This window comes from Leucopleurus acutus (assembly GCF_964270905.1).
Source record: "Leucopleurus acutus genome assembly, chromosome: 2".
Classification (NCBI taxonomy): Eukaryota; Metazoa; Chordata; class Mammalia; order Artiodactyla; family Delphinidae; genus Leucopleurus; species Leucopleurus acutus.
This window is the reverse complement of record NC_139143.1, coordinates 61108777-61132380: the sequence shown is the minus strand read 5'-3', so window position 1 is coordinate 61132380 and position 23604 is coordinate 61108777. Positions and strand designations below refer to the sequence as shown.

The following is a 23604-nucleotide window of genomic DNA, read 5'->3' as shown; positions in this document are numbered from 1 at the left end:
CATCTCCATCCTAAAGATTTTCAGTGCCCTAGAAAGATGTTGGCTTTCTAGGGGAAAAAAAAAAATGTGTTTTTAGGTGTCCAATTGCCTGCAATGGTAAAGCAGCTTATAAGAAACAATGGGAGGCTCCTTATAAGTCACAGAAGGAAAGAATAAGTGATTGTTGGCAGTTTGGGGGAGACGGGTAGTGCCTGACGAGGGTCTGTGGGTGTCATGGGGCCAGATGGACTGGAGAACAGCTACCACAGGGGTGATGCAGATGTGCCAAGCATCTGGCAGAAAGCAAAGCAATAGCTGCATGAGGGGGTAAGGGGAAGACAAAAGCAGCAGACATGAGCTCTGAGGGGAGCTATCCTTCCCTCACCTAGAACTTCTATAGGGGATCCCCTCACCCGAACAAAGCTTGACTTCCTCCTAACCAAACAGTTGACATTGAGATTAGGGTGTTACATCAGTTGTGACACATTTGTGCACAATGCGGGTGAGAAATAGACATTGATTTGGCAAGTGGGAAGTCTCTGTTAATCTCAGCCCAATTGTTTCTGTGGAGTATGGATGCAGGAGCCAGCGTGGGAGAGGTAGAAGAATCCACAGGAGGTAAAGGGAAGCACACTCTGGTGCAACAAATCACTGAATGGTTGGGCTAGAGCAAAGCAATTTTGTTCCTCTCCACTCTGTCCCCTCTTCACTATGCCAGAGTGGAGTGATTCTTCCCCAAGACAAGGAATAAACAGGACATGTAAACCGGAGCACACCATGTCCATATGAGGACTTAGAGCATCATTAATGAGACAGGCTACAGGACGTGAACAGGATGAGGACTGTTCCTTGGAATTACTCACTGGCTGCTACTGCAGATTATTTGTCAGATGATAATATTCAGCAAATGGGGTAATTTTAGGTGCCTTGGGGTTTCAAACATAGTGAACACTCTTAAAATATGTCCTAGTAATCATTGAATCTTTAGTGCCCAGAACAGTACCTGACACTGAATAGATGCTCAATAAATGCTGAATTGATAAATCAATTATAGAAAATATCTATCCCATTTATACTCTGTAGTAGGAGGTTGTGGGTGTTTGAAGCACCACCGTCATCCAGAAACAAGGAAAGGAGTACATCATAAGTCTCCAAGGCCTCAGTGATAACATTTTCAGTTTTCGTTCATCAAATGACTTTTCTCCCATGGTATGGGAGGCGTTAGAAAGCCCAGAGTGAGGGAGGCATCCATGTGATACTGGGAGTATCTAATGAGGAGGAAGTGCCACGTGGCCTTGGCTTCAGAGTGGTCCAGCCTGAACGCCAGTTCTTCTTCTCCAGATTGCAGGTTCTTCTTCCATAGCTTGAGCAGAGCTAGTGGTGTTCACCTGTCCCCGATGCCAGGCCTAGGGCGGGGCTCCACCCCCGTCCCGCCCCCTACCCTGTGGGAGGCTGGGCCACATTGCACTTCTGAGTCCCCAGGGGCCACAGCCGAGGAGAGTGAGGTGGCTGAGCCCTGGATAGCTGAGGAGATATTGAAAGAACAATGGCAATAGAAAATCAATACAACATGAAAACAGGAATCTGCTTCCTGAATGGATTGGAAAATCAGGGACCAGTAGAAGGCTAGCAGACCACACTCCTCCATTCTTTGTTGCTGTGGCTGAAAGGGTCTTGGTGCTCCAGCCAGGTTTCAGGCCTGAGCCTCTGAGGTGGGAGTGCTGAGTTCAGGACATTGAACCACCAGAGACCTCCCAGCCCCATGTCTCCCAGAGATCTCCATCTCGAGGCTAAAACCCAGCTCCACTCAACGACCAGCAAGCTCCAGTGCTGGATACTCCATGCCAAATAACTAGCAAGACAGGACTACAACCCCACCCATTAGCAGAGAGGCTGCCTAAAATCATATTAAGTTCACAGACACCCCAAAACACACCACTGGATGTAGTTCTGCAGCAGAAAGACAAGATCCAGCCTCATCCACCAGAACACAGGCACGAGTCCCCTCCATCAGGAAGCTTACACAACCCACTGAACCAACCTTAGCCACTGGGGGCACACACCAAAAACAATGGGAACTACAAACATGCAGCCTGAGAAAAGGAGACCCCAAAGGCAGTAAGTTAAGCAAAATGAGAAAATAGAGAAATACACAGCAGATGAAAAAACCCACCAGACCAAACAAATGAAGAGGAAATAGGCAGTTTACCTGAAAAAGAATTCAGAGTAATGATAGTAAAGATGATCCAAAATCTTGGAAATGGAATGGAGAAAATGCAAGAAACATTTAACAAGGACCTAGAAGAACTAAACAGGAACCAAGCAATGATGAACAACACAATAAATGAAATTAAAAATACTCTACAAGGGATCAATAGCAGAATAACTGAGGCAGAGGAACGGATAAGTGACCTGGAAGATAAAATAGTGGAAATAACTACTGCAGAGCAGAATAAAGAGAAAAAGAATGAAAAGAATTGAGGACAGTCTCAGAGACTTCTGGGACAACATTAAACGAACCAACATTCGAGTTATAGGGGTCCCAGAATAAGAGAAAAAGAAAGGGACTGAGACAGTATTTGAAGAGATTATAGTTGAAAACTTCCTTCATATGGGAAAGGAAATAGTCAATCAAGTCCAGAAAGCACAGAGAGTCCCATACAGGATTAATTCAAGGAGAAACACGCCAAGACACATATTAATCAAACTATGAAAAATTAAATTCAAAGAAAAAATATTAAAAGCAGCAAGGGAAAGCAACAAATAGCATACAAGGGAATCCCCATAAGGTTAACAGCTGATCTTTCAGCAGAAAATCTGCAAGCCAGATGGAAATGGTAGGACATATTTAAAGTGATGAAAGGGAAAAACCTACAACAAAGGTTACTCTACTCAGCAAGGAACTCATTCAGATTCGACAGAGAGATTAAAACCTTTACAGACAAGCAAAAGCTAAGAGAATTCAGTACCACCAAACCAGCTTTACAACAAATGCTAAAGGAACTTCTCTATGCAGGAAACACAAGAGTAGGAAAAGACCTATAATAACAAGCCTGAAACAGTTAAGAAAATGGTAATAGGAACATACATAAAGGATAACTACCTTAAATGTAAATGGATTAAATGCTCCAACCAAAAGACATAGACTGGCTGAATGGATACAAAAGCGCAACCTGTATATATGCTGTCTACAAGAGACCCACTTCAGACCTAGGGACACATACAGACTGAAAGTGAGGGGATGGAAAAAGATATTCCATGCAAATGGAAATCAAAAGAAAGATGGAGTGCCAATTCTAACATCAAAAAATAGACTTTAAAATAAAGACTATTCCAAGAGAGAAAGAAGGACACGACATAATGATCAATCTTGGATTGATTAAGGGATCAATCCAAGAAGAAGATATAATGATTATAAATATTTATGCACCCAACATAGGAGCACTCAATACATAAGGCAAATGCTAACAGCCATAAAAGGGGAAATCGACAGTAAAACAGTCATAGTGGGGGACTTTAACACTCCACTTTCATCAATGGACAGATCATCCAAAATGAAAATAAACAAGGAAACACAAGCTTTAAATGACACATTAAACAAGATGGACTTAATTGATATTTATAGGACATTCCATCCAAAAACAACAGAATACACTTTCTTCTCAAGTGCTATGGAACATTCTCCAGGATAGATCATGTCTTGGGTCACAAATCAAGCCTCGGTAAATTTAAGAAAATTGAAATCGTATCAAGTATCTTTTCCGACCACAACACTATGAGACTAGATATCGATTACAGAAAAACTCTGTAAAAAATACAAATACATGGAGGCTAAGCAACACACTACTAAATAACCAAGAGATCACTGAAGAAATCAAAGAGGAAATCAAAAAATACCTAGAAACAAACGACAATGAAAAAACGACAACGCAAAATTTATGCGATGCAGCAAAAGCATTTCTAAGAGGGGAGTTTAGAGCAATACAATCCTACCTCAAGAAACAAGAAAAATCTCAGATAAACAACCTAACCTTACAACTAAAGCAATTAGAAAAAGAAGAACAAAAAGAACCACAAATTTTGCAGAAGAAAAGAAATCATAAAGATCAGATCAGAAATAAATGAAAAAGAAATGAAGGAAACGATAGCAAAGATCAATAAAACTAAAAGCTGGCTCTTTGAGAAGAGAAACAAAATTGATAAACCATTAGCCAGACTCATCAAGAAAAAAAAAGGGAGAAGACTCAAATCAATAGAATTAGAAAAGATAAAGGAGAAGTAACAGCTGACCCTGCAGAAATACAAAGAATCATGAGGGATTACTACAAGCAATTATATGCCAATAAAATGGACAACCTGGAAGAAATAGGCAAATTCTTAGAAAAGCACAACCTTCCGAGACTGAAGCAGGAAGAATTAGAAAATATAAACAGACCAATCACAAGCACTTAAATTGAGACAGTGATTAAAAATCTTCCAACAAACAAAAGCCCAGGACCAGATATATTGACAGGTGAATTCTATCAAACATTTAGAAAACAGCTAACACCTATCCTTCTCACACTCTTCCAAACTACAGCAGAGGGTGGAACATTCGCAAACTCATTCTATGAGGCCACCATCAACCTGATACCAAGACCAGAGAAAGCTGTCACAAAGAAATAAAACTACAGGCCAATATCACTGATGAACATAGATGCAAAAATCCTCAACAAAATACTAGCAAACAGAATCCAACAACACATTAAAAGGATCATACACCATGATCAAATGCAGTTTATCCCAGGAATGCAAGGACTCTTCAATATACGCAAATCAATCAATGTGATAAACCACATTAACAAATTGAAGGAGAAAACCATATGATCACCTCAATAGATGCAGAAAAAGCTTTTGACAAAATTCAACATCCATTGATGATAAAATGCCTCCACAAAGTAGGCATAGAGGGAACTTACCTCAACATAATAAAGGCCATTTATGACAGTCCCACAGCCAACATCATTCTCAATGGTGAAAAACTGAAACCATTTCCACTAAGATTAGGAACAAGGCAAGGTGGCCCTCTCTCACCACTATTATTCAACACAGTTTTGGAAGCTTTAGCCACAGCAATCAGAGAAGAAAAAGAAATAACATGAATCCAAATCGGAAAAGAAGAAATACAACTCTCACTGTTTGCAGATGACACAATACTATACATACAGAATCCTAAAGATGCTACCAGAAAACTACTAGAGCTAATCAGTGCATTGGGGAAAGTTGCAGGATACAAAATTAATGCACAGAAATGTCTTGCATTCATATACACTAATGATGAAAAATCTGAAAGAGAAATTAAGGAAACACTCCCATTTACCATTGCAACAAAAAGAATAAAATACCTAGGAATAAACCTAACTAAGGAGACAGAATACCTGTATGCAGAAAACTATAAGACACTGATGCAAGAAAGTAAAGATGATACAAACAGATGGAGAGATATACTGTGTTCTTGGATTGGAAGAATCAACATTGTGAAAATGACTATAATACCCAAAGCAATCTACAGATTCAGCGCAATCCCTATCAATCTACCAATGGCATTTTTCATAGAACAAGAACAAAAAATTTCAGAATTTGTATGGAAACACATAAGACCCCAAATAGCCGGAGCAATCTTGAGAAAGAAAAACACAGCTGGAGGAATCAGGCTCTCTGATGTCAGACTATACTACAAAGCTACAGTAATCAAGACAGTATGGTACTGGCACAAAAACAGAAATATAGATCAATGGAACAGGACAGAAAGCCCAGAGATAAATCCAAGCACATATGGTCACCTTATCTTTGATAAAGGAGGCAAGAATATACAATGGAGAAAAGACAGCCTCTTCAATAAGTGGTGCTGGGAAAACTGGACAGCTACATGTAAAAGAATGAAATTAGAACACTCCCTAACACCATACACAAAAATGAACTCAAATTGGATTAAAGACCTAAATGTAAGGCCAGAGACTATAAAACTCTTAGAGGAAAATATATGCAGAACACTCTATGATTTAAATCACAGCAAGATCCTTTTAGGCCCACCTCCTAGAGAAATGGAAATAAAAACAAAAATCAACAAATGGGACCTAATGAAACTTAAAAGCTTTTGCACAACAAAGGAAACCGTAAACGAGATGAAAAGACATCCCTCAGAATGGGATAAAATATTTGCCCCAAAGAAGATACACAGATTGCCAACAAACACATGAAAGGATGCTCAACATTACTAATCGTTAGAGAAATGCAGATCAAAACTACAATGAGGTATCACCTCACACCAGTCAGAATGACCATCATCAAAAAATCTACAAACTATAAATGCTGGAGAGGGTGTGGAGAAAAGGGAACCCTCTTGCACTGTTGATGGGAATGTAAATTGATACAGCCACTATGGAGAACAGTATGGAGGTTCCTTAAAAAGCTAAATATAGAACTACCATTATCCCAGCAATCCCACTACTGGGCATATACCCAGAGAAAACCATAATTCAAATAGAGTCATGTTCCACAATGTTCATTGCAGCTCTATTTACAGTAGCCAGAACATGGAAGCAACCTAAGTGTCCACTGACAGATGAATGGATAAAGAAGGTGTGGTACATATATACAATGGAATTTTACTCAGCCATATAAAGAAACGAAATTGAGTTATTTGTAGTGAGGTGGATGGACCTTGAGTCTGTCATACAGAGTGAAGTAAGTCAGAAAGAGAAAAACAAATACCGTATGCTAACACATATATATGGAATCTAAGAAAAAAAAAGAAAAAGGTTCTGAAGAACCTAGGGGCAGGACAGGAATAAAGATGCAGATGCAGAGAATGGACTTGAGGACACGGGCAGGGGGAAGTGTAAGCTGGGATGAAGTGAGAGAGTGGCGTGGACATATATACTCTACCAAATGTGAAATATATAGCTTGTGGGAAGCAGCCGCATAGCACAGGGAGATCAGCTCCATGTTTTGTGACCACCTAGAGGGGTGAAATAGGGAGGGTGGGAGGGAGACACAAGAGGGAGGAGATATGGGATATATGTATACGTATAGCTGATTCACTTTGTTACACAGCAGAAACTAGCACAGCAATGTAAAGCAATTATACTCCAATAAAGATGTTAAAAAAAAAAAAAGCAAGCCTGGAGTGCTTGCCAGTTGTGGGTAGGAGTGGCTGAAAGAGTTTAAAAGGAGATAAAAAATGACATCAGACTTTGCAAAATCTTTACCCTCTACACATTCTTCTCTTTGTTCAGTCTTGTCCCGAACTAGGACTTCTTTCTAATGAGACCACAGGCTGTAAAACTAAGAAGCCAATATAAGATTTGGAGATGAATGGTTCCTGGGCTGGTTCTGTTAAAAGTTTGCTTCATTTTCTAAGCACTTGTGATTTTTTTTAACCTTTTCCATTTCTTTCTTTCCCTTTGTCTGTCAGCCCACCTCTGCCACTTTCTTCCCTTGCCCTGCTCCAAAGTGCTCCTTCCTTGGAGCCCCACACATTTTGATAGCTTTGTCACTTCCTTGCAGAGTGTGACTGGGGGAGTGTGTCTCAGCCAGTAACTGGAAGTAATTATGGAGGCACCTGCAGACCAGCTCTGAACCTCCTTGTTTTATGGGCATATAACATTCAGCCCTAAAAGTTTTACAGAACTCTTTTAAAGTCATTTCAACTCATGTCCTTTCCTCAAGCTGCCTGAGTTTCCTTTTTGTTTTGTTTTGTTTTTAATAGAAGTGACTTTGGGAATCATTCTCTTTGCCACGTGCTACTCTGGCGGTCTTGTGCTTAAGCTGGGAAAAGCCAGTTGGAACTTGGATACAGCATCACTTTGGGAGCTTGGCTGTCTGCTACTGAGATTTAATCTTTTAATCAGCAACTTCTCTCTTTTCTTCCCCTGCACCATCCTCTGGACCACACAACAACCCTGTCTTAGTGTTTTAGTTCGTCTCTTATAATCAAGGCTGAAAGTTCTCCTAAGAAGGTATTTGTGCTCCCCGCCAGTCCATTAAGCAACAGCTGCGCCACACATGGCCACCAGTTGCTAAATCCAGAAAGCCCCATTCATATTATGTTCTATGTACAAGTAAGTGGTACTGGCATGTAGTGAGTTCACGTTCCAGTACAACATTCAGGTATGCAAGAAATGCAACTTTTATTTATTCTTCTATAACGAACTTTATACTTATTTTGAGCCCTGCTGTTGCTGGGTAGTAGAGATTTATTCTTAGTCAATTGAGTTTCTTTTGCCTGGGTCTGTATCTAACTGCAGAGTTAATTTATAAATGCCAAGGCCATAGATGGAAGGATCCATTTTGTCCTTAGTCATCAGGTGATGCTGGTAACCTAAGATGACCCTTGTTCCTATCACAGGGTCCTTCACCTTCAGGAATTCTCTGGAAGGCTCTCTATCACCCTGCCCTCTTAGCCTCACTGGTCAGCATTATTCTTTAGAACTAGGCTCCTTACTCAGGAATCCATCACTGGAATGAGGAAAAAAAAACCCTGTTGTCAGATCACATGCACCTGTCTTGAATCTTTATCCCTTTACTGGGATCTCAAAAGATGGATTACAGTCCATTTTATCTGGACCAGCCACCATCTATACATTCCCATTATTTCCTTTTTATCTCTTTTCCTCCGGCTTAGGAGAATCTTTTCTAGGCTAAAATGTGGTGGTGGTGTTGGTAATGTCAGGCAAGGATTACTTTCCTCCATTTATCCATCATGCTGGCTAAACCATGGAGTCCTCTCAGGGAATGGTATAGGTTTTGGAAATCTCACATCCAGAAAAGGACTTCTTTCCTTGCTTTTCACTCTGTAATGTAAGGTAATGAATGAATGCAGGTAATGAACGTATGCAAGAGAGTCTGGCAGTAGGGTAAGGGGGAGGGAGGCAAGGAACCACTTGGGTGAAATGTTAGTATTTCCAAAATGTTGCCCCTCAATTCACACTATTACTTCAAAATTTCCCCTGAGTAGGTGCTCTTGGTCTGGTGGTCAGTCCCTAGGAAGCCTTGTAGGACAGGTGTTGGGGAGGTGAATGAGAGTAGAGAGAGTCTAATAGTGTCTCAGAGTGAAGACTGAAGGGCCAAGGTATGGTTGAAACATATATTGACATGTCTTTCTACTTTCCTTCAAAATGGCAGGTGAGAGCAGAGAACACAAAGGAAGGAATTCTACTGTAGGAAAGGGAATCCCGTCCCTCCCATCCTATCACCACATTTATCCCTCAATTATGTTTTAATTTTATCCTTCCAGATGAGAAAAGACAAAAATGAACAGTGTTTTATGTTTTGTTTTGTTTTGTTTTGTTTTTTTGCGGTACGCGGGCCTCTCACTGCTGTGGCCTCTCCCGTTGCGGAGCAGAGGCTCCGGACGCGCAGGCTCAGCGACCATGGCTCACGGGCGCAGCCGCTCCGCGGCATGTGGGATCTTCCCAGACCGGGGCACGAACCTGTGTCCCCTGCATCGGCAGGCGGACTCTCAACCACTGCGCCACCAGGGAAGCCCTGAACGGTGGTTTTGAGTGTAGGAAATGATAATTATAGTCTCTAAAACTAGAGAAGTAGGAAGGAAAAGGTCATTGACACTACATAAAAAGGGGTCTTGAACCTACCAGCAAGGTCTATGAAGAAGTAAGCCTACTGTCCCAATCCCTTAAGATTTCCTTTCCTCTCACAGTCACTAATTTCAGGCTACTGCAAATGATTTTTGAATGCCAGTATGCTGTCTATGAAGAGAATGGGCACTTGTCTATTTGCAACTCTATCCAATTCATTTCTGTCTTCTGGGTGTCCCTGGGTCTTAAGATCAGAATAACATGGAAATAAAGTGTGAGCAGCTTAGAGGCAAATCAGAGCTCCTTATGTGAGGGTATTTGTCTACCTTGCCTGATGATGTCTGGTATCACTCTTGTGAGGTCTGCCCAGTTTGTGGTCAGACCCTAGCTTTCACTTTCTTGGTGAATGAAGATGGTGAGGTGGGAGCCAGTGAGGGGTGGGAGCAAACGAGTGTGTGTGACCAGGCTGCATTAGGTAACTATAATAATATTGACAAATAGTCTAATACACGTTTTGAATTACATTGTTCTGAAAAATAAGCTAAATGCTTATTTATCTGCATCACTGTCAATACTTCAATTTTTATAACAACTCTTTGAGGTAGGAACTCCTGTTATTTCCATTGAACAGATCGGGAAATAGCCTTAGCACTTTTAAAGAACGTCCCCCTAAATAAATATCAATACATTTCCAGTGAGAGTCCACAGCCAAAGAAGGAGCCCTGGTCACTCCAAAGGCCACTTAGTGTGAGAGAGGCTTCTGTGCAATGGTGTAAGGACCCACTTGTAACCTCTCGGAGTGTGACCCATGTTGTTGGTAACGAAAATGGAGCAAAGTGTGGGGCATAAGTACCCACTTCAGAAGATGATGCTGGTTTGCTTGAATATTAAAAATAGTCCTGGAAGGTAGGATTTTGTACTACCTTCTCCTGACTTCTATTACGTTCCTCCTGGAAAAGAATTGCTCATTCCCCTGTGAGGGTAGGTTGAACCCAAGTGACAGAGAGGACAGGAAGGAGTTGCCACTCTTGGGACTTGGTTTTTGCTTATTATATATCATGTCTTCTTCCTTCTTTTTTTAAAATTGAAATATGATTTACAATGTTGTGTTAATTTCAGGTGTACAGCAAAGTGCTTTTTCAGATTCTTTTCCATTATAGGTTATTACAAGATACTGAATATAGTCCCCTATGCTATACAGTAGGTCCCTATTGTTTACCTATTTTATATATAGTAGTGTGTATACATTAAGCCCATACTCCTAATTTATCCCTCCCCCACCTTTACCCTTTGGTAACCATAAGTTTGTTTTCTATATCTGTGAGTCTATTTCTGTTTTGTAAATAAGTTCATTTGTATAATTTTCTTAGATTCCACATATAAGTGATATCATATGATACTTGTCTTTCTCTGTCTGACTTACTTCACTTAGTATGATAATCTCTAGGTTCATCCATGTTGCTGTAGATGTTATTATGTCATTCTTTTTTATGGCTGAGTAATATTCCATTGTGCATATGTACCACATCTTCTTTATCCATTCATCTTTCGGTGGACATTTAGGGTGCTTCCATGTTTTGGCTATTGTAAAGGGTGCTGCTATGAACATTGGAGTGCATATATCTTTTCAAATTAGAGTTTTTATCTTTTTCTGGATACATGCCCAGGAGAGAGATTGCAGGATCATATGGTAGCTCTATTTTTAGCTTTTTAAGGAACCTCCATACTGTTCTCCATAGTGGCTGTACCAATTTACCTTCCCACCAACAGTGTAGGATGGTTCCCTTTTCTCCACACCCTCTTCTTTTTCCTTCTTAATGAAAAGTTTTCACCTTCCTCTTTTTAAATTTTGACCAACATTCCTCTTTAGATTTTGAGTCTTATGCCTCACTCAGACTTTGGCATGAGCGTGTGGGGTGTGTGTGTGTGTGTGTGTGTGTGTGTGTTATTTTCATCAAAATGTGAAAGAACTTTTATAAAGTAAACCATGAAATAAGTTAATGTCTTTCTTCCCTATATGGGTGTATCAGTGTGTGTGTCTCTGAGTGATTAAAACCCACTCCCCTAATAACTTAACCAGTTTGTTTTAGCTGCAATAAAGAGGGATTGAGAACAGGGTGGGACGCCCATGCTCAGGAGAGAGGAAGGAGAGTGCACTCTTGCGGGAAGGGTGTGAGGATGAACAGGCAGTAAGTGGATCACTTGACCATCTGTAGCAGATAGAGAGTAGATGTCTCCGGCTGCTCATTCCCAGCCTTTCCCCTTCTCAGGCTACTGAGAGATGGGAGTCTGGGAACACAACTCACCAAGCCGAGGTGGTGACGGTCCATAACACAAATTTCTCCACGTGGTTTTTATGATTGTCTCACTCAGTCCTGCATGCTAGCTCTCAGAGGCACAGGAAGAGAATAGGAAGGACTCTTAGCCATAAGCCTGTGTAGCCCCCTCACTTTACAGAAGAGACCCTGGGAAAGGTTAAAGAGCAGGGCCAGTGTCGCACAGCTAGTCAGGGTCAGGACCACATTTCAAAGTCCTTAAGTTCTAGTCTATAACCTTGGGGTCTACTGGACAGAATTACTGTAAGAGGTCCAGGGTCTTGGCCTTTTTCCTTAACATAGGTTGGTGTACACAGCACTTACTCCTGAATGAGAGTATGCACTATTCTAATTATACAGTAACTAAGCTCATTACTAGGTGTTCCATACAGATGATTTGGGGCTAGAAGTATCATCTCCCTGGAATCAAAAGTATAACTGTCAGTAAATATGTTCAAAGGCTTATGCTTTTCGTTAAAATTTAAGTGCCTTGTGGTTAAATCTATATTCTCCTGCTTTGGGGATGTGTGTTAAGGGTGCTGTGGTTGAGAACTCTGGCCAATTGTCCTTGATATGGAGGAGATTTGCTGGCAGGGCTGAGGATTTGCATGTTTATGCTTTTTCCTCCTCTTATAAATAACCAGGTTTATTGAAAGGAGACTGTGAATATTTTTAGATTTGGAAAAATCTCATTTGGACTTGAGGCAGAGACTTCTAGAGGTTGATAAGAAGCCTACTATTATCATGACCATGCTCATATCCACTTTGAGTGCCCTAAGGCCACACTCCCAGCATATGTCTTTGACACATGCTACTTTTGCTAGCCCTTCTTCCTGGAACCTTATTTCTGTTCAGCTCTAGTTCCTTTCACTGCTGCTGGAGGAGATCCCAAGAGAACTTGTCTTGGACTTACCATAGGATGAGGAGGTATTTGACATTTGCTCAGGGGCAAGAATGTGGATAGAAGATAACTATTGATTGGGAAGCTTTTTGGTCTTTGGTAGTATTTCATGCATTGCGCTCCGAGTAATTCAGTATTCCAGATGTCAAAAAGTATTCTACCCCAAACAGGTTCTGTGTTCAAATAAATTTGGGGCACAAAGGATTAAACAAAATTGCTGCAGGACTTTTCAGAACCTTTAACAAAACAGTTCTCAGGTACAATGTGAATCTTCCAGAGAACGTATGGCATGCTACCTTTCTTTCTTCAAACATATTTAACCACTGATACTACTTTTTTTTTGCAAAGTATCACCCAGGACCAGAGTTTATGAACACAATTTGGGAAAAACTACTCAGCGTAGATACTCAAAACTTATAGGCAAGTTGTAGCCTTTCAAAGTTTGATTCTGGCAAATGGGTATAGGCAATTTGGAGAGAACAAAAACGTGTTCTGTTAGAATCCTCATTGATGTGAAGGTCGATATTGCTGTTGGAGAACTGAGAGCATAATGGTGTATAACTTTGATGATAATTATTACTGAAACTGGATATGTAACCATGAAGTGGAAGGCATCTTGAAAGATGGAAATATCTCATTTTACCAGATTTATTCAAATACTGGACACCCTGGATGTTTTTGAAATAGATCTGTTTTCAAACTAATTTTTACCTAATAGGTTGACATAATAATGATGCACAAATGTATAAAATTATACAGAATATATTTTTATAAAAGGAAAAAATAATGTTGAATGTTTACTGGAAGAAATAGAAATGATAAACAAGGAAGATGAGGTCTAGCTTTGTTTTAGATGTGAAAGTAGACAATATATCTCAGGAGAAGTCTAAGCATGGCTTGGTTAATGTCAGCATGTCTGGGCAGACTAGAATAAACTAGAACTTGGATTTAGAAACTGCCCTTTGCAATAAGGTAGTCCCTAATAAGGCAGACTGAGCTGCCCATTACAGAAACCAATGGGTGTGGCACCAGATACCCTGGTGACTGTATCCTGCCCATAAAACCATGTATGTAGTTGTCTATAGGGTATTGTATAGAGTTCAGGAATGGGACATATTGAATATGATCTGGCAAAAGAAAGGCAGGGCTATTCTTCTGGGGGGCCCGCTATACTCAGCAGACTATTGATACAGGGAGGACTTAGGTAGGAGGAATGAAGCAAGTCTGGGGAACTGGGATTGGATCTGGGACACAAGGGCAGGATCAGCCTGGAAATATAGCTAGGATGACTCTGGACACCAGAGGGTTGGTCCAGAGCTGTTGACATTCCCTGTTCCAGGTACTGGAGATGAAGATGGGTCTGATCCTGACAATGTTTAGGGGTGGAGAAGGAGAGTCTTCAATGGGGAGAGGAGAGAGGCAGGGATTGGGAACTAGACAGATAGAAGTTGGGACACTCAGAGATCCTTAGCCTTTTCTTTTGTAATATACAGTGATACCACTAGGTCTTTCATCTAAGCCCAGATTGGATGCAATGGATGGAACTCTTCTCTGAAGCACCTCCCTTGGTGTTCTCAGGGAGATTTGGGAGGAATGAGAGTGGAGCAAATTCCTGTAGTGCCCATGACATTCAGAATTTCATGGTAGTTCAGTTGGACTTGTCTTTTGTCTCAATGGTTGTTAGCTCCTTGAGATTAGGGGTCATAAAATCAGAAGCAGCATGTACAACTGTCATTTACTAAACTCCTTCAATGTGCCAAATGCTTTAAAAAAAGGAGTGCTCTCATCTCCACTTTACCGACAACAAAACTGAGCTTCTAGAAGGTCAGATAGCTGTTCAAGTCCTCAGAGAATCGCATGTGCTTTCACTTAGACCAATGGCTCTCAACCTGGGAAGTTTTAAAAAATACTGAGGCATGTACCCCATCCTCAACTGTTTGGATTCATTTCACTGGGGCTGGCATTTGGACGTCTGTATTTTTCAACAAGTGATTTTCATGCACAGCCAGGGCTGAGAATCCTGGCCCTCTATAATGTCACCTTGTCTGTAATGTTATCCCTGGCATTTAATACAGCACTCACCCAAGACAGAGGTTAAAGACATGCTTGCTGATTGGTTCAGAAGGTATTTGTGGCCCGAGGGAAGACCAGGGACTGAATGCCACTAGAAGTTATAAAGCATCCCCTTAGCGGCTGGAATTGAACATTCAATGTTTATCAGCAGACAGAGGGTGGCTGTTCATTACATGCTTAGAGATGTTTTGCAAACCTTCCATTACAGGTGGTGTTGTCCTCAACCCAGCCTATTATGGCATGCCTGGCCACACCAACATCATGATCCATGAGGTGGGGCATGTCCTGGGACTCTACCATGTCTTCAAAGGGGTCAGTGAAAGAGAATCCTGTGACGACCCCTGCAGGGAGACGGTGCCGTCCATGGATACAGGAGACCTCTGTGCCGACACTGCCCCCACTCCCAAGAGTAAGCTGTGCCAGGACCCAGAGCCTATCAATGACACCTGTGGCTTCACCCACTTCCCAGGGGCTCCATTCAGCAACTACATGAGTTATACAGGTATCACAACCATCCTGATGTCTTTGTTTTTATTAAGATTACATGGGAGCCTTTTGGGGCCGGGAGGGTGGAGGTATGGGAATTAGAGAGGACTATCAAGCAGTCATTCATGCCAGAGAGTTGAAGTGTATTTGTCATGGCATATTCTTTTTTTTTTTCATGTCTTTGAAGAACTTAAAGAAATATTGAAATATTAAGGGGTCTCATTGACTAGATTCTCTTCCACTAAAAATTAAAAGATAAGTGTATTTCTATCTCAGTTAAAAAGAGGGAAAAAGCCAAAAGCTCTCTTGAGAGCCCTTTCACCTCTAGAACTTGGTTATTTTGCTTCTTTCCCATATTCGTAGGGATTTACTCTGAAGGAGAGTCCAAAGGTGATGGAGAAAGAGGTTTCTGGTTCAAAGTGGCTCTTTGTACTATTTCTGAAGTTGGTCAAGAAGATGGCCCTGGTTAATTTTAAGCTCAGAGTTCCTTTTTCTGTTATGTCATTTTTTAAAGTATCAGATTCTCTTCTTCCAGCACTAGACAAGGGCTGATTCTTAGCTTGCCTACAGAACATGGTACTGTTTCATTTAAAAAACGGTACTTTCTTGGTCCTGGTTTTGTTGTCTTGGATTATGCTTCTTCTTTGTCCTTTCACACCTCCCTTGTTTCTGTCAAAAAGTAATACCACTCATCATCTCCTGATAATGGACTGAAATTTATCCCTAAAATTCAGGACTGATGTGATTTGATGACTTATTCCAGTGGTGAAGGAAGGAAGTAATTTTTCTATAACATCCAGGGGCTTCTTGGTGATAAGTTCTAGATAACTATCCAAAAAAAAAAAGAAAAAAAGAAAGAAAAGATAATGGACAGATGCTGACCATGCTTTTGCAGGGAAGAAAAAGTGCTGAGCTGGTCCTGTCGGTGACCCATCAATATATTCCTATCTAAGTCTCATCTTGGTGCATGATTCAGGTACATCACATTCATAAGGACCAGCATCCTTGCCTCTCCCAACAAGCACACAGTGACCCTTGCCGGGGCAGAGAGACCAGACAATGGGGTGCGGAGGGCAGAGCTATTTAGGCACCACCTTTGAAGTGGACAGAGGAAACATCTAAGAAGCCGAGGGGAGTGTTTCACTGGTGGGCCTTCATGGAAGAAGGCCTGGAAGCTAAGATAACTCCTTTTCTAACCCTATGAAAAGTGTACCTAATAGGAAATTTTACCAGCTCTAAAAGGAAGTTGAGGATCACCATTCCCAGTCCTGCTGCCTGCTCGACTTTTTGGCTTTCTCTCCTCTTGAGCACCTCCATGAATACTCACTAACCTGGGCCAAAGTCATTGGGCGTAAAGCAGGTGTCTGCAACTCCACACATGTTCACGAATTAAAAGACCATATGCTGAAACACTGCCATCTTGTGGTTTCCTGAATAAGCAATGTCAGCTCAGAGCAACCCTGAACCCCAGGGCGTGAGTCTCACTCTGGCCAACATCAAGGTAAACACCAAGCCCAACTTACTTTAGAGACAAGCCAGTGCTCTTCTCTGCCTTCTCTTTCCCACCTCCAGCCTAGATATTTCCTGGCAAAATCTATCCCTACCTTGGTGGACATTGCAGGTTAAAACCTCCATCTCTCTTGTTCCCTTTTTTGTCTCTGCAGATGACGACTGCACTGACAGCTTCACCCCTAACCAAGTGGCCCGAATGCACTGCTATTTGGACCTTGTATATCAACAATGGAGTCAAAGCCGAAAGCCCACCCCCATTCCCATCCCACCCATGGTCATCGGGCAGACCCCCCTGTCCCTCACTATCCACTGGCTGCCTCCAATTAGTGGAGTTGTGTATGACAGGTGAGAGAGGCACTGGGATCTTTCTCTGTGGCATTGCTTGTGAACAAGGGGAAGGACGTGAAGTTGGGGGAACCCCAGTTTGGAACTATGAATATGCACCGCTACTCAGGGCTGCCTCCGCCACCCTGCTCAGTACTCATCTCCTGAGCAGAGCTCATGGGGCTCTCACATTCGCCAGTGGGGCATCATATGTGCCCACTCCTTGGCGAGGGGCATCCGGATGTTTCCTGAAATCACATCTGGTGGGCTTCTAGGAGCTGCGAAGGGGTTGACAAATGTGATAAAAAAACGACCTGACAAAACTGAGATGGCATTTGCCGCCTGTCCTGTCCAGGTCAGCTGTTCCTCCTTGGTGTAAGGGTGGAGCAGGGCTTGCTACTTGCACAGTGGTGTCTGGAAGAAGGGAAGTAAGGCATGTTCCTCCAGGCAGTTCTGGGGGTGAGTGGGTGGCCGGCGACTCAAGCTGTGCATCATTTCTAGTGCCTCCTCTGTGTCCTGTTGTACCCCGTGCCTACCCCACTTACGGCTACTATCTTGCGGAATTGTCATTATCTGGTCATTTTCCTATCTGCTCCACTACTCAACTGGCAATTCCTTAGGGTCAGGACTATTTTTTGTATCTTTGTCTCTTGGCCTGCCACAATAAACAGCTAATTTGTGTTTATTGAAGAGAATCATTACACCTAAACTTGGTTTTTATTCATCCTTTGCGTATTGGTATAATGAATACCAGGAAAATTTTTGTGGAAAAGAGAGAAGGTAGGAAAAGGATGACATCTGACAATTGGTGGGAGGATGGGGGAATGTGGTTTAACTGAAAAGGACCAGAACCCCATCCATGACCTGCTCTCCGTTTTCAAAACCTACCACTGTGGGCTATTCGGTCCTTGTATGTGTGAGGTACTGTGCGAGGTAGTTTACCTGCAATTGTCTTATTTAGTCCTTGCAGTGAGCCCAGTCTCTGCTCTATAAGTGAGGAATCCGAGGCATAGAGAAGCACACGGTGGCTAGCCCAGGACACCACAGCTGGATAGAGCTGAATTGGGGGTATCCCCTGGAATTGCAGAAATGGAGGACATGGAATCGATTGTTTCTTTGAATTTAGAGATTTCCCCTTTAGCAGGTGGAGAGTCCCTCATCTGTGTGTCATGCTTCCCTTCTGGGTGTCAGATCCCAACTAGGGAGCTGAATGTCCCTGAAGCATGTTCCTGTGTACTCCAGCTTTGCTGAAAGCCTGGGAGAGAGGACAGGGAGAGACAGGGATGGGAGGAAGCAGGTGAAGCATTTTTCAAAGTGGCTTTCCCAGCCTTCTGGGATCTTGGAACCTGTCCTGGACACCTGGTGGACACTTAATGCGTGACATTACTTAGACCCCGCAATCCTATAGAGCAGTTTTGATTGTCATCGGCACCCAAGCTCTCATGGGTTCCCTCTGTGAGTCACCATATAGCTCTGTGATGTGTGTAAGAATCCTCTTCCTGCACGTGTGACCTCGTGCAGCTTGGGTTGCTCTGGCTGAACAATAGGTCCTCTGTGGGCATGTGCAGACCCGTGTTTTACATCAGTTTATGTAACACATGTAAACAATTTAATCTTTCAATTCTCTGTCTGGTACAAACGTTACGATAAAGCAGACATCAGTGCTGGCTTGCTGCGAGGCTGTTGGCAGAAAAGGCTGCAGTTGGCTTCCTTTTCTCAGTGAGGTGGGCTACAGCGCTGAGGCCTCCTGACACGTGCGTTGGGGAAACTCACGTCACGTACCCCGCGATTTGTGTCACACTCGGAGTTATGTTTACTCCTCCCCAGTAGGTATTTGGAATCCTTATGTCAGAGAGGAGCCCAACCACGCACTAAGCAGCGGCCCCGGAAGAGCCAAGTACATCAGGGAAATGTGGTTTGGAGTTGCGTCCACAACAGAAGTGAGCGCTGACTGCAGTCGGGGTTTGGAGTTAATGACACCTTTTGGTTGCCAAAGTACTGGACACTTGATGGTGTTTGGGAACTTGCTCAGAGGAATTAAGAAACTAGTTGTGACTTTAGGCAATTTACTTCATCCCTCTGAGCCTGAGTGTCCTCGTTTGTAAACAGGGTTCTTACAGGGATTAGAAATAATTTATGAAAAGCACCTAGTGGAACAATGCCAGGTGTATACGGTGCTTAATAAATGGGAGCTGGTAGCATACTTATTACCCTTATTTAACTATACTGTTTTTCCATTATATTGCAAGATTTTACTTTTCTCCCTCTACTTGTTGAGAGACCTTGATTTGATGCCTCCGTTTGCAGATGGATCGTTCACAATTGGGCTTCCACAACCTATTAAGTGTAAAATAAGCTACAGGGATATATTGTACATCACAGGGAATATAGCCAATATCTCATAATAGCTGTAAATGGAGTATAACCTTAAAAATGAATTGCTATATTGTATACATATAACTTTTATAATATTGTACAGGAACTATACTTCAATAAATTTTAAAAAAAGATTCTAAGTATCAGAGACAGGCCTCGTCAAGTGATTTCCCCTTGTTATTCAGCTATTGTTGTCATTACCTCTTCAAGATACGGTGCTTGAAGAGCTCTTCATAGGTGTATTAATAGTCTCAAGGATGCGCATAGAACAAGCTCTCACAGAGGGACTGCTGAGGCCAGTCTGTGTCCTAACTGCTGGGAATAGAAAAATCGAGCTTGGTCTGGATCTGCTCCCAGGCAGAGGAGGAGGAATGGGGATGGGGATTCTCAACACCACAGATCAGTGCCCTACAATGGGAGCCAGAATGTACAGTGGGTGCCCAGAAGAGAGAGTGCTGGCCATCCAGAGGAGTCAGGCTAAGTGCCACTGCAAAGGTTACATTTGCATGGGTCTTGAAGGATGAGTAGGGGCTTGCTAAACAGAGAAGCTTAGAAGCCTATTTAGCCAGAGAGAGAACAGCAGGTTTCATGGAGCTATGTGAAGGGTATGATGTATTTTGTGAAATGGTGATTAGTTATTGTGATGGGAACATAAATGAAATTCATGAAGGGACTGAAGTAGGTAAGGCTGGAGCTATTCTCTGAAGGACACTGAATCATGGTAAGCAATTTAGATGTATCCCTATAGGCAATGGAGAACCAAGGAGTGTTACATTTCATATGACTTTTATTGTATGTGTGTGATTAAAAGTAGAGAGTTAAAACATAAGACCACATATAACTAATATGTTTACTGTGAAAATTGTTGTCTGTTTCAGTTAGGGGAATGCAAGGAGGCTTTGGATGACTTATTGAGAGTCAGTGTATAAGTCATTTTATGTTGAAAGATTCAGATTGTAATTATTTTGTGTTGACTGGATAGAAGGCCTCTTTCATCTCCACAGGCCTCCTTTATGACTTAGTTAAATTCTTCTGCTTCATAACCTTGAGATTTTCATGTCACTATGAATTTTGCAAAGATGAGGTCTATACAAGAAGGAAATGAGTTGAGAAATAGTTGTGTTCTCAGTTACCCACTAAGACCTCACTCCCCATTGCCACTCCCATGCCCCAAAGGTCTTGTGAATTTCGTTAACCCAGTTCCTCTGATCTATTCTCCCCATCTCCACCCCTGCCCATTGTCTTCCCAGGGTCCCGGGCAGCGTGTGTGGTGCCTGCACTGAAGAAGGGACATTCCGTCAGTACGTGCACACAGCTTCCTCCCGGCGCGTGTGTGACTCCTCGGGTTACTGGACCCCAGAGGAGGCTGTGGGTAAAGGACCATGACTTTTTCATTTACACCTTGGTGGCCAAGGTGGACATGGGGGGTGGAGGTAAAGGGTGGAGCGGTGGCATGGTGAGAAAAAGGTAGTGTGTGTGTGTGCGTGTGCGTGTGTGTGTGTGTGTGTGTGTGTGTGTGTGTGTGTGTGTGTGTGTGTGATGTGCTGGAAATCTCCAGGGGTCTGGGAATGACTCTACCTCACACCTTTGTGTGGATATCCTTTGTGTGCTTAACGTGCCAGTGGCTATGGTGAAGCAGAGGGAAGCATAGAGGACAGAGGGATGGAGAACTCAGGGGGCAGCTTCAGGAGGAGCTAACTCAGGCATGTCGTATTACATGTGCCTGTCAGCCCATGAAGCAGCTTTGCCACATGACAGCATGAGGTGATCTCATCCTCCCCTCTATCAGGAGGCTAATAGAGAACACGTTGCAGGGAACACTCATACACACTGACTGAGCCAGTTTGGGTGTGGTGGGGTGGACTAGGTGTTCCAAAGTGATCATTCTCATCTATGCTATTTTATGAGTCTATTAATCACTGGTACTGGTTGTGCTTTGGATGTCATCTAAGCTAGGCTCTAGGAGAGGGAAAACTTTTTTAGCTGTTCCCTTTCCTGTCCCACCCCCAACTTCTCAGTTACATATTCACTCACCTACGTATAACAGTGCCTCTACGACAAAGTAGAGCATGAATGCTACCCCAATTCAAGTCCAAAAAATGCTACTGACATGAGTTTTAGCACCTTCTGATGAATGGCTTGACTTCTTCTGTCATCACCATCTTCAGTGTTTACCTAGTTATCACCTTTCTCTTTTTCTTATATTTATTAAGAGCCTAAAAATGACTCCATAAGACGTGTTGGACAGGTTCCTATTTGAATTACTTTGTAGTCTTGACTCTGATAAGAAAAAAAAGGAGAACATTGGTCTAAGAGTCTATAGCATCCCCTTGGGCTCCCAGTTACTCAAATGACAGGAGCCTTGAGGAGGAATCTGGGGGGAGACAATTGACTTGATTGATCATATAGAACTTTTTTCAAATGATTTTTCAGGGGAGAATGGAAGGTGACTATAAAATTTACATTGGCACTGAGTACGACTCATTTAGAGATTGGCATTTCATAAAAGGCCATTTTTGTGGCAAACAGTTCGTCCTGTGCTAGTGTTTTAATGCCCATTTGACTCTCTGGCCCTGTACTTTTTTTCTTTTTAATTCTTGGAAAAATTTAAAGTTATCTGGTAGAGGTGAAAGGCATTAGAAATTCTGGGTTCTAACTCTTGTACTGTGTCTCCAGGCATACCAAACTTTTAGGGCCTCCACTTCATCTCTTTACATGAGATCATAATAAAAACTTTCTGACAGACAGTGCTGCTACTGAGTTGGCTTCCAAGGGCCTTTACTCTGCTAGTATTGGGGGATGCCTACTGGAAAATACTGCGAGGAAATACTGGTATTCCTTTGCTTTGAACAGGTGAAGAATCAAGTCATATTTTAAATGTATAAAATGAAAGGAATTGATTCCCCAGCAGAGCACACACAAACACATATATTTACAGATATGATCAAGATGTATTTAATGACACTTAATGGACACTTATTGACCCCCAACTACATTCTGAATGCTATGAGGAATAGAAAATTGAACCAGACATATTCCCTGCTTAATATAATCTTCTTGGAGAGAACTTCCCTGTCTCCCTGATCTAAAATAGCCCCCAGCCTCACACCATTATTCTCTAGTCCTTTATCCTCCTTTATTTTTCTTCAGAGATGACATTATTATACTGATGCCTCTTTATTTATTGTTGTACCTATCACCCTATGGTAAGATATATGTGGTCAAGACTTTTGTCTCTCTTGTTCACTACTCTATCTCTGATACCTAGATTTGTGCTAGGTGTGAAAGAGGTACACAGTCAATTTTTATTGAATTAATGAATGAATGGATTCACAATACAGGGAAGAAACAATAGGGATCATAAGATGTAACACACACACATACACACATTTGAACTTATTTCCTCTGGGCTTTGGAACATTATTTTCCAAATCCTGAAGGGCTAAGCCATTCTATTTTTGCAAATGTAGTTTGCAAATATTTCTAAGGAACACTGTATAGATCTTCTACACTAATCTAGTAAGGCAGGGGTTAAATAGTGCTTACTTTATAAATGAGGAAATTGAGGCTTAGATAGACTGGCCACAGTCACACAGCTAATGCACAGCACCAATTACAGCCTAACTACTGCTGCCTAATTTAGCAGTTTTCTTTCAATTCCCCTCGTGTTATAGGAGAAACCACCTTGTATAGATTATTTCCACAGAGCTGACTTTATATGTTTGCAATATTTGATTTTTCACCATTACCTTTTTACTTGGCTACTGAATCTCCTTTTTTTTCCACTCAAGAAAAGTGTTTCTATTTCCTGCCGGCAGTTTCCTCTGTGTAGTGCTCTACTGGCTTACATATATTTGAACTAAAAGGGAAGTTTCAATGTATGGTTTTAAAGTTTGGCTAACAGTCCATTGGAAGGATTGCTACGGTATGGTCTTAGGGTATCAAAGAAGTTTTGTGAAAAGCCTAATTAAACATTGTAGCAACAGCCTGAAACAAACATTGGCCTGATTAGTAAATAAAACAGGGCTTCAGAAGCATTAATTTATCATCAATTATTAGT

At 42.0% G+C, this 23604-nt stretch overlaps 1 protein-coding gene across 1 annotated transcript in view; it reads left to right on the top strand.

Annotated features, from left to right (window-relative positions):
- The window catches only part of PAPPA2 (pappalysin 2), a gene marked incomplete at both ends in the record, with an annotated part of 281829 nt that overhangs the window by 103398 nt on the left and 154827 nt on the right, over positions 1 to 23604 (top strand). The window contains 3 exons of the mRNA XM_082865530.1: positions 15055 to 15348; positions 16997 to 17189; positions 20795 to 20916. Of these exons, the coding sequence (XP_082721656.1) occupies positions 15055 to 15348; positions 16997 to 17189; positions 20795 to 20916 (609 nt within the window). The remainder of the gene's footprint in view (positions 1 to 15054; positions 15349 to 16996; positions 17190 to 20794; positions 20917 to 23604) is intronic.